At 39.6% G+C, this 15871-nt stretch overlaps 1 protein-coding gene across 4 annotated transcripts; it reads right to left on the bottom strand.

Annotated features, from left to right (window-relative positions):
* Positions 1 to 214: 214 nt before the first annotated feature.
* Positions 215 to 15628, bottom strand: LOC112239263 (secreted frizzled-related protein 3). Of its 4 annotated transcripts, none has more exons than XM_042319712.1 (6): positions 14602 to 15628; positions 14373 to 14411; positions 14138 to 14197; positions 13783 to 13848; positions 13211 to 13415; positions 215 to 1080 (listed from the first exon to the last, which is right to left on the bottom strand). In XM_042319712.1, the coding sequence occupies exons 1-6, from the start codon at positions 15059 to 15061 to the stop codon at positions 954 to 956; spliced, it is 957 nt and encodes a 318-aa protein (XP_042175646.1). In that variant the 5' UTR covers positions 15062 to 15628; the 3' UTR covers positions 215 to 953. The 4 variants fall into 4 exon arrangements, with proteins under 4 accessions (XP_042175646.1, XP_024263532.1, XP_024263521.1 ...); XM_024407753.2 differs by lacking the exon at positions 215 to 1080 and adding an exon at positions 9759 to 10481 and having other exon boundaries at positions 14602 to 15622; XM_024407761.2 differs by lacking the exons at positions 215 to 1080; positions 14373 to 14411 and adding an exon at positions 9759 to 10481 and having other exon boundaries at positions 14602 to 15623.
* Between the last annotated feature and the right edge of the window lie 243 nt (positions 15629 to 15871).

The raw sequence follows: 15871 nt of genomic DNA, 5'->3' as shown, positions 1-15871 counted from the left end.
GCCTGAGCAACAAACAGAACAGCAGCAGCACAGAACCTGTCTCTACATCGTCCCAATTATCACGCTGGAGTTTCTGTTATGTGAATTTCGTTATCAAAGTTCATAAACTTCAATTAATTTACTCAGTCTGCAACCCAGAGTTTGTAAGATTCTGGTTGAATGAAACAGACAAGAGTCCCAGTTTACAATAGTCAAAATGTTTATTCACGAGAGTACTCTAAAATAAAAAAATGCAAACCCAGTCTTTATAACACACACAAACAAGTTCAAATCTTAAGCTACGCCATGCTCAGACAGTCGGCATTTTTCCACTACAGAGATACATTGTTTAATCTGCAACATGTTTCATAATTTTCTGCAAGCCTAACAGTTTCTCCCCTCCACGGGTGGAGACAGAATGTCCTGTAAGGAACACAGTATTCCACAGTAGTCTGTCGGTAGCTCCTCTTATAATTTGTTTCCCACTTGCACCCTGCTTACATACTAAAAAGGAACAAAAGGTCCTTGTTCTAATTCTGACTAAAACTACACATATCATCAGATTATAGTTTTATGATTCTAATAAATTTCATACAATTATATGGTTTCAGGGTGGAATATTTTTAGTCATTATCTTAACATTACCATATAAATAATTTAGTCATTATCTTACCATTACCTTAAACATATACATCATATGAATTTCTATCATATCAGTTTCACAATTCTAATGGCTATGGTCTGGCCTGTTCACACTTCTACCGAAGATAATCAATTAGGGTCTGTTGCAGCCAGGTAGGTATTGTCTGACGCGAGTAAGGTTACATTGGACATGGGACAAAAGCAACCATGGATCCAGTTTGGACACAGGTTCAACACATAGCTAATTATTGGCTCTTTTACCACTAAAGCCAGGCAGGAGCCACGGAACTGAGTTTGATGTGTTGCCTTTGTGTTTTTATCCCTGAACCATTTCAACTCTCTCTCTCTCCCCAGCCCCAACATGTGAGCCGGGGATGGCTTTGAACCAGGGCCCTCCCCATCTCCTCTCCTTCACCCTGCCTTCTCCTAAGTCCCAGCACAGGAAACAGGGCTGCTGAGCTTATATGGGAAATTAGCAGAGAGAAAATATAATTTGAGTCAGGGAATAGTTTTTAAATCATGCATCAATTAATTCATAATGACTCATAATTAAATTGTTGCAAAGACATTATGTGAAATAAAATCACTTTCCTTGCAGAATACAGAGTGATAAAAAGGTGCACTTTATCTGGCCTATAGTTTCAGCTTTCATTGATCATCAGAGAGGATGCAGGTACAGTAGGGCTTGACTGTGTATCACTCAATGTGCTCTTATGGAAGTCATTTAAATATACAGTATGTCTTATAAACCCAGTCAGTAATATGTTTAGGGCAGTGATGGTCAGTGAGGGAGGACAATCTTTTTTCTTATGGGCCATATTTCTATTACAGCATATTGGATGACTGTCATTCATATTTCATTCACCCAGCACAATGTAACATTGATAGGTTTAGGCTACTCCAAGATAGTCAAATTTCCTCTATACCCATCATGAGATTGCTACAACCTACCCTATGAATTAAAGTTTACGACGTAGGTGCACAGGTCGAGAGCAATCAAGGTGACAGACAGCGACACATTCAATACTGCCTTGCACATTCTTGCCTGCATCTAGCTGATCTAGTTGCAAACAAGAGTTCCTATTGGAAAAAATCAGGTATCTTTATGCCCGTTTCGTTCCATTTTCTTCCGTTTAAGAAATGTTTTTCAACAGAATCAGCGGAATGAATACACCCCTGATCACACGCTAACACAGAACTAGCAGTCACATATAAACCACATGATCACTTTGCTCATCGTATACATAATTCCTTCCCACATCTACGCTATCTCCTTTTCTCACCTTTTCCCTTTGCTTGTTGACTTCAGTGCACAATATAACAGCTGTCTGTGCCAGGTGAAAAAAACATCCCTGTCTGAACTGGGTGTTTGAGTAGGCTAAACTATCTAGCTGGATTCACTAGCTAAGTAAATTAAAATAAGTCTGATGTTTACATAGACTTAGGTTGGAGTCATTAAAACTCGTTTTTCAACCACTCCACAAATGTCTTGTTAACAAACTATAGTTTTGGCAAGTCGGTTAGGACATCTACTTTGTGCATGACACAAGTAATTTTTTCCAACAATTGTTTACAGACAGATTATTTCACTTATAATTCAATGTATCACAATTCCAGTGGGTCAGAAGTTACCATACACTATGTTGACTGTGCCTTTAATCAGCTTGGAAAATTCCAGAAAATGTGGATGTACCTGTGGATGTATTTCAAGGCCGACCTTCAAACTCAGTGCCTCTTTGCTTGACATCATAGAAAAATCAAAAGAAATCAGCCAAGACCTCAGAAAAAAATTGTAGACCTCCACAAGTCTTGTTCATCCTTGGGAGCAATTTCCAAACGCCTGAAGGTACCACGTACATCTGTACAAACAATAGTAAAGTACCAAGTATAAACACCATGGGACCACGCAGCCGTCATACAGCTCAGGAAGGAGACACATTCGGTCTCCTAGAGATCAACATACTTTGATGCGAAAAGTGCAAATCAATCCCAGAACAACAGCAAAGGACCTTGTGAAGATGCTGGAGGAAACAGGTACAAAAGTATCTATATCCACAGTAAAACAAGTCCTATATCAACATAACCTGAAAGGCTGCTCAGCAAGGAAGAAGCCACTGCTCCAAAACCGCCATAAAAAAGCAAAACTACGGTTTGCACCTCCACATGGGGGCAAAAATCGTACTTTTTTGAGAAATGTCCTCTGGTCTGATGAAACAAAATTAGAACTGTTTGGCCATAATGACCATCGTTATGTTTGAAGGAAAAAGGGGGAGGCTTGCAAACTGAATAACACCATCCCAACCGTGAAGCACGGGATGGCAGAATCATGTTGTGGGGGTGCTTTGCTGCAGGAGGGTCTGGTGCACTTCACAAAATAGATGTCATCATGAGGAAGAAAATGCTGTGGATATATTGAAGCAACATCTCAAGACATCAGTCAGGAAGTTATTAAATCATTTTTTATTTTACCTTCATTTAACTAGGCAAGTCAGTTAAGAACAAATTCTTATTTTCAATGATGGCCTAGGAACAGTGGGTTAACTGCCTGTTCAGGGGCAGAACGACAGATTTGTACCTTGTCAGCTCCAGGTTTTTTTTCTCCGGTTACTAGTCCAATGCTCTAACCACTAGGCTACCCTGCCGCCCCAAAGCATAGCCAAATGGGTCTTCCTAATGGACAATGACCCGAAGCATACTTCCAAAGTTGTGGCAAAATGGCTTAAGGACAACAAAGTCAAGGTATTGGAGTGGCCATCACAAAGCCCTGACCTCAATCCTTTACAAAATTTGTGGGCAGAACTGAAAAAGTGTGTGCAAGCAAGGAGGCCTGCAAACCTGACTCAGTTGCACCAGCTCTGTCAGGAGGAATGGGCCAAAATTCACCCAACTTATTGTGGGAAGCTTGTGGAAGGCTACCTGAAACGTTTGACCCAAGTTAAACAAAATGCAATGCTACCAAATACTAATTGAGTGTATGTAAATTTCTGACCCATACACTTCTGAGTGTATGTAAACTTCATTCTCCCTACTATTATTCTGACATTTCACATTCTTAAAATAAAGTGGTGATCCTAACTGCCCTAAAACAAGGAATTATTACTAGGATTAAATGTCAGAAATTGTGAAACTGAGTTTAAATGTATTTGGCTCAGGTGTATGTAAACTTCTGACTTCAACTCTCTCTCTTTCTTTTGATTCTACTTCATTTTGTAAGAAATTAATATGTTCAAAACTGTTTAACTATTGTCTTTGTCTCTCTTTGAGTTAACTACCAACCACATGTTATGGACTGCCGAGCTAGCTAGCTGTATCTTATGCTTTCAGTACTATATGCATCTTCTGATCCTTTGAATGGGTGGACAACATGTCAGTTCATGCTGCAAGAGATACAGTGCCTTGCGAAAGTATTCGGCCCCCTTGAACTTTGTGACCTTTTGCCACATTTCAGGCTTCAAACATAAAGATATAAAACTGTATTTTTTTTGTGAAGAATCAACAACAAGTGGGACACAATCATGAAGTGGAACGACATTTATTGGATATTTCAAACTTTTTTAACAAATCAAAAACTGAAAAATTGGGCGTGCAAAATTATTCAGCCCCCTTAAGTTAATACTTTGTAGCACCACCTTTTGCTGCGATGACAGCTGTAAGTCGCTTGGGGTATGTCTCTATCAGTTTTGCACATCGAGAGACTGAAATTTTTTCCCATTCCTCCTTGCAAAACAGCTCAAGCTCAGGGAGGTTGGATGGAGAGCATTTGTGAACAGCAGTTTTCAGTTCTTTCCACAGATTCTCGATTGGATTCAGGTCTGGACTTTGACTTGGCCATTCTAACACCTGGATATGTTTATTTTTGAACCATTCCATTGTAGATTTTGCTTTATGTTTTGGATCATTGTCTTGTTGGAAGACAAATCTCCGTCCCAGTCTCAGGTCTTTTGCAGACTCCATCAGGTTTTCTTCCAGAATGGTCCTGTATTTGGCTCCATCCATCTTCCCATCAATTTTAACCATCTTCCCTGTCCCTGCTGAAGAAAAGCAGGCCCAAACCACGATGCTGCCACCACCATGTTTGACAGTGGGGATGGTGTGTTCAGGGTGATGAGCTGTGTTGCTTTTACGCCAAACATAACGTTTTGCATTGTTGCCAAAAAGTTCAATTTTGGTTTCATCTGACCAGAGCACCTTCTTCCACATGTTTGGTGTGTCTCCTAGGTGGCTTGTGGCAAACTTTAAACGACACTTTTTATGGATATCTTTAAGAAATGGCTTTCTTCTTGCCACTCTTCCATAAAGGCCAGATTTGTGCAATATACGACTGATTGTTGTCCTATGGACAGAGTCTCCCACCTCAGCTGTAGATCTCTGCAGTTCATCCAGAGTGATCATGGGCCTCTTGGCTGCATCTCTGATCAGTCTTCTCCTTGTATGAGCTGAAAGTTTAGAGGGACGGCCAGGTCTTGGTAGATTTGCAGTGGTCTGATACTCCTTCCATTTCAATATTATTGCTTGCACAGTGCTCCTTGGGATGTTTAAAGCTTGGGAAATCTTTTTGTATCCAAATCCGGCTTTAAACTTCTTCACAACAGTATCTCGGACCTGCCTGGTGTGTTCCTTGTTCTTCATGATGCTCTCTGCGCTTTTAACGGACCGCTGAGACTATCACAGTGCAGGTGCATTTATACGGAGACTTGATTACACACAGGTGGATTGTATGTATCATCATTAGTCATTTAGGTCAACATTGGATCATTCAGAGATCCTCACTGAACTTCTGGAGAGAGTTTGCTGCACTGAAAGTAAAGGGGCTGAATAATTATGCACGCCCAATTTTTCAGTTTTTTGTTTTGTTAAAAAAGTTTGAAATATCCAATAAATGTCGTTCCACTTCATGATTGTGTCCCACTTGTTGTTGATTCTTCACACAAAAAATACAGTTTTATATCTTTATGTTTGAAGCCTGAAATGTGGCAAAAGGTCGCAAAGTTCAAGGGGGCCGAATACTTTCGCAAGGCACTGTATGTTAGTTGATTGTTGATCATTGCTAGACAGCCATTTTCAATTCTGGCCATAGAATTTCTAGACGATTTAAGTCCAAACTGTTACTAGACCACTCAGAAACAGTCAGTGTAATTGTGTTTTATGTTATTGTCCTGCTGAAAGGTGAATTTGTCTCCCAGTGTCTGGTGGAAAGAAGACTGAACCAGGTTTTCCTCTGGGATTTAGCCTGTGCTTAGCTGTATTCTGTTTCTTTATATCCCCCCAAAAATCTCCCTGGTCCTTGGCGATGACAAGCATACCCATAACAAACATACCCATAACATGATGCAACCACAGTTTAGGAATATGAAGTGGTGTGGTGTGTTGTGTTGGATTAGCCCCACACATAATGCTTTATTTTTCAGGACATAAAGTACATTTCTTTACCCTTTTTTTTTTTTTTTTTTACAGATTTACTTTAGTGCCTTATTGCAAACAGGATGCATGTTTTGGAATATTTTTATTCTGTACAGGCTTCCTTTTTTTCACTCTGTCATTTAGGTTAGTATTATGGAGTAACTATGTTGTTGTTGATCCATTCTCCATTTTCTCCTATCACAGCCATTAAACTAACTGTTGTAAAGTCACCATTGGCCTCTCCTCTCCAGCAACTGAGTTAGGAAGGACGCCTGTATCTTTGTAGTGACTGGGTGTATTGATACACCATCCAAAGTGTAATTAATAACTTCACCATGCTCAAAGGGATATTCAATGTCTGTTTATTCTTTGTATCTATACCCATTTAACAATAGGTGCCGCTCTTTGCGAGGCATTGTAAAACATTTTTGGTCTTTGTGGTTGAATCTGTGTTTGAAATGTACTACTTGACTGAGGGACCTTACAGATCATTGTATGTGTGGGGTACAGAGATGAGGTAGTCCTTCAAGAAGCATCATAAAGCCTATTATTGCACAGTGTCCATGCAACTGATATGACTTGTTAAGCAAATTTTTTACTCCTAAACGTATTTAGGCTTGCCATAAGGGGTTGAATACTTATTGACTCAAGACATTTCAACTTTCATTTTTAATGAATTTGACATTATGGGGTATTGTGTGTAGGTCTGTGACTCAACATCTACAGTTGATCAATTTTAAATTCTGGCTGTAACTCAAAAAAATGTGGAAAAAGTCAAGGGGTGTGAATACTTTCTGATGGTATTGTATCATGGTCCAAACACACCAACATAGTCGTGAAGAGGGCACGACAACACCTCTTCCCCCACAGGAGGATGAAAATATTTGGCATGGGCCCTCAGACCCTCATAAAGTTCTATAGCTGCACCATTGAGAGCATCTTGCTTGGCTACATCATCGCTTGGTATAGCAACTTCTTGGCATTCAGCCACAACGCACTAGGGTAGTGCAGCCGGCCCAATACATCACTGGGGCCGAGCTCCCTGCCATCCAGGACCTATATACGAGGCGGTGTCAGAGGAAGGCCCTAAAAATTGTCAAAGACTCCAGCCACCCAAGTCATTGATTGTTCTATCTGCTACCGCACGGCAAGCGGTACCAATGCACCAACAAGACCTGAAACGGCTTCTAACCCCAAGCCATAACTCAGCTGAATAATTAGTCCAGATAGCTGTTTGGTTAACTATTTAACTATCAGTCCAGATTCTGACCCCTTAGTTTCCTAAACATGGTAGCCACTTGACTCTTCATTCCTCTTTTTACTCCTGTCAATTTAGAGTCTAGACCCCTCACCCAGCTTCTCTCAATATGTGGAGGTGTGTAGGCTAGCCGAGTAAAGTCTACCCATGTTACAGTTTAGTCCTGTCAATTTACAGTTTCAATTGTGGACAGGTTGAGTTCTTCAAGTAGGCTCGGTTTTACAGGGCAGGGTAATACTGTACACTAGGTGTTTGCTGAGGACAATAGTTTTTTTAATACAAATTATTTTCTGATTCTTTATGTGCAAGTGTAGCATGTAATGCTGATTTCATGAAAAATGATCTCTTCTTGAACCCCAGACAGACATGGAGTATGTGTTGGTCATGACACCAGCCAGACAATGTTTAATAAAACACTGAAACCAGATTTACAATCGCAATTGAAAGGTCGTTAGCATTTCATAGATTGATACATGTTTGTATGTTGTGTATGACGTCAAACCAGTGATGTATAGATCAACAGTTCAGTTTAGAAAAACCCAAAGCACCAAAAACGTCTGTAAGAAAGACGCTTTGTAAATCATCTTGCTACATCTGAGCTACAAAGCATGTGAAACATAAGCAAGCAATTCAAACTTTTTGTGAGAGAGATTACATGTAAACCAATCATTATTTCAATATCTCAATGTTGTCATCAATTACATGATATAGGATTATTCCTATTCCTGTCCTCTAGGATTATTCTGCCGTTTCTTTGCATACTCCAAAAATATACCCTCTCTCCTCTCTTGTTCATTTTTCTCATTTGAAATGTGTTTAATCATTTAGTAGGTGAACATTTATTGCAGCTGTAGCCAGATTACAACTCGTTTGTGTTTCCTTTGAAAGAAATAAAGCTTAACAGAGCACCCCATCATATTAATGCAGTTTGGTATCTTAAAGACAGACATCCACTTCATCCAATGTGCAGTCTAGCTGCTAGATAAATATAGATATTTTGACTTTAGAGTGCTTCTGATAATTGTGCTTCCCAAATTGCAACCCATTCACCGGGCTCTGGTCAAAAGTAGTGCACTATATACAGTACCAGTCAAAGGTTTGGACACACCTAGTCATTCCAGAGTTTTTCTTTATTTTTATTATTTGCTACATTGTAGAATAATAGCGATTACATCAAAACTACAAAATAACACATATGGAATCATGTAGTAAGCCAAAAAGTGTTAAATCAAAATACATTTTAGATTCTTCAAAGTAGACACCCTTTGCCTTGATGATAGTTTTGCACACTCTTGGCATTCTCTCAACCAGCTTCATGAGGTAGTCACCTGGAATGCATTTAAATTAACAGGTGTGCCTTCTTAAACTTTAATTTATGTCCTTCTTAATGCATTTTAGACAATCAGTTGTGTTGTGACAAGGTAGGGGTGGTATACAGAAGATAGCCCTATTTGGTAAAAGGCCCAGTCCATATTGTGGCAAGAACAGCTCAAATAAGCAAAGAGAAACAACAGTCCATTGTTACTTTAAGACATACTTTCAGTCAATACGGAAAATGTAAATAACTTTTAAAGTTTCTTCAACTGCAGTCTGAAAAACCATCAATCGCGATGAGGAACCTGGCTCTCATGAGGACCGCCAAAGGAAAGGAAGACCCAGAGTTACCTCTGCTGCAGAGGATAAGTTCATTAGAGTTACCAGTCTCAGAAATTGCAGCCCAAATAAATGCTTCAGAGTTCAAGTAACTGTGTAAATCAGGCCTTCATGGTCGGATTGCTGCAAAGAAACCACTAGTAAAGGACACCAATAATAAAGGAGAGGCTTGCTTGGGCCAAGAAACATGAGCAATGAACATTAGTCCAGTGGTAATCTGTCCTTTGGTTTGATGAGTCCAAATTTGAGAGTTTTGGTTCCACCCGTCATGTCTTTGTGAGACGCAGAGTATCTCCGCATGTGTGGTTCCCACTGTGAAGCATGGAGGAGGTACGATGGTGCTTTGCTGGTGACACTGTCAATGATTTATTTAGAATTTAAGGCACACTTAACCAGCATGGCTACCAGGGCATTCTGCAGCGATACGCCATCCCATCTGGTTTGCAATTAGTGGGATTATCATTTGTTTTTCAACAGGACAATGACCCAAAATACACCTACAGCCTGTGTAAGGGCTATTTGACCAAAGAGAGTGATGGAGTGCTGCATCAGATGACCTGGCCTCCACAATCACCCGACCTCAACCCAATTGAGATGGTTTGGGAGGAGTTGGACCACAGAGTGAAGGAAAAACAGCCAACAAGTGGTCAGCATATGTGGGAATTCCTTCAAGACTGTTGGACAAGCATTCCAGGTGAAGCTGGTTGAGAGAATGCCAAGAGTGTGCAAAGCTGTCAAAGGCAAAGGATGGCTACTTTGAAGAATCTCAAATATGAAATATATTTATTTGTTTAACACTTTTTGGGTTAGTTTTGATGTCTTCAATATTATTCTACAATGTAGAAAATAGTAAAAATAAAGAAACCCTTGAATGATTAGGTGTGTCCCGACTTTTGACTGGTACTGTAGGTAGTAATAGGGTGCCATTTGGGATGCAGTCATTGTCACTCCTCCAGCAAAGTCCCATGCAAGGCTCCCAATCATTCTCCAACTGTATACCCACACATTTAGCACGGTTAAATGAAAATGTTGTTTGTGCAAAAAAAAGATTATAAAAACAAAGCAATGACTAAAAAATGATCTACATTCAGCTATGACTTATCTAAATTGTGACAATGGTTAAAAAATAAAACGTGCAATAGTGCAATTTCTCAGTTTTCTGTCTGCAAACACTTTTCTTTCTATCTTGTCTCCATATGTTGTCCCATATGTCATCCCTTGGGGCTGCAAAATTTCTGTAACTTTCCCCAAATTCCCAGGTTTTCCATAAATCCTGGTTTAACGACTGCAGATTTCCTGCTTATTTCCTCATGATTCCCAAAATCTTCAAACCAAGATTTCTAGAAAGCCTGGGAAGTTAGAGGAATTTTGCAACCCTGTCATCACTGCACAGGGACGCGCCTTGGTTGATCAGTGGCGGGTCCTCCGTATATTGCTTTTGCCAGAGTTCCCCCGGCTTTGGTCCCTCAGTACCTGGTCCCAACGCCTCACCTTCCTCCCCATACGGTCCTTCCACTTCTGTGCAATGGAGCCTTCGATGAGCAGAAGCCTACATGTATGACAGACAGGTACAGTGCCTTCAGAAAGTACACACACACCTTGACTTGTTCCACAAATTGAGATTTTGTGACAATGATCAATACCCCATAATGTCAGTGGAATTTTGTTTTTAGAAATGTTTACAAATTCATTAGAAATGAAAAGCTGAAATGTCTTGATTCAATAGTGTTCAACCCTTTTGTTATGGCAAGCCTAAATACATTCAGAAGTAGAAATAAGCTTAACAAGTCACATAATAAGTTGCATGGACACTGTGTGCAATAATAATTTTTAACATGATTTAAAAATGACTACCCCATCTCTGTACCCGACACATACAGATAATTGTAAAGGTCCCCGAGTTGAGCAGTGAATTAAGCACAGATTCAACCACAAATACCAGGGAGTATTTTCCCTTCATATTCTCCAGAAGGGTGGTGGCTGCATCATGTTATGGGTATGCTTGTCATTGGCAAGGACTAGGGAGTTTTTTATGTTGATAAAAATAAACAGAATGGAGCTTAACACAGGCAAAAGCCTTTAGGAAAACCTGGTTCAGTCTGCTTTCCAACAGACACAGGGAAACTAATTCAACTTCCAGCAGGACAATAACCTAAAAGAACAAGACCAAATATACACTGTGGGTACAAAACATTAGGAACACATTCCTAATACTGAGTTGCACCCCCTTTTGCCCTCAGAACAGCCTCAATTAATTGGGGCTGTGTTGTCGTAATGTGTCAAGAATTCCACAGGGATGCTGGCCCATGTTTACTCCAATGCTTCCCACAGTTGTGTCATTCCTTTTCCTCATTTAACTGTAAGATGTAAATATTGTGTTTTTTATTGTTCCTTGAGGCGGTTGCCATATACCTGTGATGTCCTTTGGGTGGTGGACCATTCTTGATACATATGGGACTCTGTTGAGTGTGAACATTCCATCAGTGTTGCAGTTCTTGACACACTCAAATCAGCGTGCCTGGCAACTTCTAAATCACTAAACCCTTCAATGGTTAATTCTGAAATCCATCTAGATAAACACAAGACACTGCAATAACCTTCACCCTCCACACTGCCGCACCTCACATAGTCAATTCTCTATCAGATACAAAGGTACCATACTCTGGAATTGTTATCTTCACATTGCCAAAACCTCAATAACTTCAAGTGAAGATTGGGGGTCAGCCTGATGAACCAAACTACTCAGTAATCTCCTCCATATAGCCCAACTCTTACATCCACACATGCACACACACATCCTCTTAAAGAGGCTGCGAATTTTTGCAGCTTTTTGTTAAAAATCGCGCAAAATTTCAACGTTTTGCCACTCATGCCAGGAATATAGTATATGCATGTGATTAGTATGTGTGGATAGAAAACACTCTGCAGTTTATAAAACTGGTTAAATCATGTCTGTGACTATAACAGAACGTGTTTAGCAGGCAAAATCCCAAGGAAAACTGTTCACAAAAAAAATATATATATATATCCCTCCGCCAGTCTCTGTATTGTCTATGGCAAGGGAAAATAGATAGCGTCCAGTTTACAATGCCTACAGCTTCCACACGATGTCGCCAGTACTGGCATTTAGATTGAAGTTAATCCTTGGTGAAATGAGGAATAGGCACTTCCTGTCTTCGGGTACACCGGAGGAAGTTATGAAAGACAGAATGTGGACCATGATTTCAAAACGTGCTGCTATTGAATACAGATCGCCCCGTGATCAATTTGATCGATTATTAACGTTTACTAATACCCAAAGTTGGATTACAAAAGTAGTTTGAAGTGTTTTGTCAAAGTTTATAGGCAACTTTTTTCATTTAAAAAAATGACGTTGCGTTTTGGAACGGTGCTTTTTCATGGATCAGACGGGCTTCATAAATGGACATTTTGGGTATACATGGATGGATTTAATTTAAAAAAAGACCCAATTGTGATGTTTATGGGACATATAGGAGTGCCAACAAAGAAGCTCGTCAAAGGTAATGAATGTTTTATATTTTATTTCTGCGTTTTGTGTAGCGCCGGCTATGCTAATTATTCTGTTTACTTCCCCTTTGGGTATTTCGGGGTTGCATGCTATCAGATAATAGCTTCTCATGCTTTCGCCGAAAAGCATTTTAAAAATATGACATGTTGGCTAGATTCACAACGAGTGTAGCTTTAATTTAGTACCCTGCATGTGTGTTTTAATGGAAGTTTGAGTTGCATTGAGTATTTTAAAATACAGATTTTTAAAATACTATTAGTTGTCACTCTGAAATTTCCGCTGATTTCCGCTGATGTTGATCCCTGTACAGGGCTGCATAAAACATGTACCTTTTATTTTGATTTTTTGTGTGATTGTTGATCAGTTCATTTGTACATTTGTGATTAGCAGGTTTTGTTATTTGTTTTAACAAGCCTTTTTTATTTGTGTACCTATGTATTGTATATATTTTTGGTGTTTTCATATAAAGCCCTTGTCCTTCCAACCATACCTGCACACCATTTTTTATTTTGTTTTCATCTGTATTGTTGTTTATCACTTTTCTTTGGTGCAAATAAATTAAACATAAATTAAATACATTTTAATCCCACTTTTTAACACAACAACATTTTAAAAAAGCCAAGTGGTGTAAATACTTTCTGAAGGCACTATAGGTGGCATGAGTTACAATGTGGTATGAACTATCAACTATCCCCATGAATGATTGTTGCTATTAGAGAGCCAGTAATATGACTGGCTCAAAAACATACCTGGACCTCTCCTCATTCTCATAACCCATGATGATGTACTCGTCGTTGGCGGTGAGAGGAGGACAGGGACAGCCAGAGTTGTAGTGCAGTGTGACGGTATCACGAGGGATGTTGACAAAGGAAGACTTCAGGATGTCTTTGACCTCCACGATTGCACTCAAGTCATGATTCCTGTTTTTAATCTCCTTCACCCTTGCACGAATCACTGGGAAGAAAACATTAAACATGATTTTAGTTTGTTTGATTATTTTAAAGGATACTTCACATTTGAAGCCTACTTGTTTGACTGAACATATAGGGCCGGTTTCCTGGAAACTAACTAAGCCTAGTCCAAGACTACTTTTGGAGGAGATTCCATTGAGAATGCTTTTTAGTCCAGGACTATAAATCTAATCCGTGTCTAGAAAATCATCCTTCAGAGTTTTAGGACAATGATAAAATCATGCATTGTTATAATCAGCTTCTAAGTAACTACAACACTCTCATTCTATAATATGTTCCCAATCTTATGAACTGCAAAAACAATTGCCTATGAAAATCATTCAGAAAATTGTAAATATGTAATAGCTCACCATAGTTGTAATTATTCTTTAGGTAGGTCTTGAGACCCAGTTTAACTGACTTGCACTTGCAACGATCTGAAACAATAAATGAATAATGTGATACATTGTAGAACATCTGGGATTGAAATAGCCCTATAAGTCTACACGTTTTTGAACAGCAAAATTACATTCTTGAAATTCATGTAATGAAAAACATGAGGTGAAAATCTATACCATATTCTAATATAATACTGTTCAGATTATTTTGCACTAAATTCAATAGCCAAACATAATTTTTAAGCTACATTTGCAGTATGTACTAACAGCTCCATGTAAAAGTATCCAAATGTTTGATGAAGCAAAGAAAATGTGATTATTATTTTACCATTGTTGGCTCCTTTACAGTTGACATTGTGAGAATCACTTGGAAAGTCAGGAGTTGATTCTGAATAAAACCAACTATGATGAGAACATTTTCACTCAATAACAGTATTAACTTCACAAGTAGCCTCTAATGTCATAGGCCAGTGTAGTTCCATTTTTTTTGTCATTTTATAGTGGTAACATAATAAATGGTCATGTTTAATTCACAGAACATTCAAGGGCCACATGCATCTTACCAGGTGAGCATTTTGTGGGGTCCTGATAGTAAGGGTTGTCTAAGTAACAGACAGGAATAAAGTTTACTTATAAGAGGCTGCTGTAGAGAATTTTATAGACTACAGATATTCTCATCGTCATACTTTTTTCCTTTTATCTTTATTATGTGAGTTAGCCTGTATTTTTTCACAATACCTATTTCAGAACTACGCTATGGAATCTTCATCATCATAATCCCCCATATCCTACCTGGTCCTTCTGCTTTTACAATGGCCTCAGGTGAGATACAGACTCCCCGGTCGTAGACTGGCAGATCCTCGCAGGCCAAGCTCTCTGGCCAGGTGTGATTATACCGTTTCATCACAGGTTCACAGCCGCATTTCGCACGCTCACACACCGACTTGCAGGGCTTGATAGGGTCGTGTTGGAAGTCAATCGTGCATATTGGGGCGTACATGGCGCACAGAAAGAACAGTAAATCTGTACTACACTGGGTGCCAAGAAGCCCTTCAAACTGCTCAATGGCCAGGACTGCGTTGGCCTGGGTGCTGTGGTGGAGGTGGTTGGGCATTTTCGTCATGTTCCAGGGCATGGACTTGCACAGAGGGATCCGAATGGGCTCACATGCCGCCGAAGACGCTCTGGGTATACTAAACAGACAGGTAACCGCGAGGAAGGAGACGAATAACTCGTGGGAAAACATGATCATCCTCAGTTATATGCTGACAGTTGGTTTAGGATAAACAATACATCTAAATGCAATGTTTGGTTATGAAGTCGGAATGGATAACTTTAAACGCGTAATGAAATCCTAAAATATATAGCTAGCCTAAAGTTGTCTGTCTACCCGGACGTGTCTAAACTTTGCGTCACGTAAAAGGAAAGAGGTTCAAACGTCATCTTTTGTGCGTAAAACCAAAATAACCTATTTGATATCGAATTCCTCGTGGACGGTGAAGATTGATTTCGATTTCCAACTGTTTTGTTGCTTATTCCATTGGCGCGTGTGTGATCATATTGCGGGTGGGCTTGTGGCTCCGCTCTCTCTATCTCCTCCTTCCCAGACTAGTTAGCACTGCAGTGATTGCTCGTTGGAATCGGACTGACCTCAGTCTGCGGGACCAGCTTTTTTACCCTTTACAAATTTCCTCTATCATCATCATGCCTGTCTGACCCTCCTCCTACTCCTGATTCAAGCCAACACCAAGCAGGACTGGAGAACTTGCCCCATAGCCTTCTTTGAAAAACATGTACATTAGACTAGTTCTGGGATGGGCAACTGGCGGATCAATTTCCACACACGCAAATATATATATATATATATACAGTACCAGTCAAAAGTTTGGACACACCTACTCATTCAAGGGTTTTTCTTTATTTTTGGACACACCTACTCATTCAAGGGTTTTTCTTTATTTTTGGACACACCTACTCATTCAAGGGTTTTTCTTTATTTGTACTATTTTCTACATGGTAGAATAATAGTGAAGACAACTATGAAATTACACATGGAATCATG

The sequence above is a fragment of the Oncorhynchus tshawytscha genome, linkage group LG03 (assembly GCF_018296145.1).
Source record: "Oncorhynchus tshawytscha isolate Ot180627B linkage group LG03, Otsh_v2.0, whole genome shotgun sequence".
In the NCBI taxonomy this organism is placed as follows: domain Eukaryota; kingdom Metazoa; phylum Chordata; class Actinopteri; order Salmoniformes; family Salmonidae; genus Oncorhynchus; species Oncorhynchus tshawytscha.
Note: the sequence above shows the minus strand (reverse complement) of the source record. Positions and strands in the feature narration are given on the sequence as shown.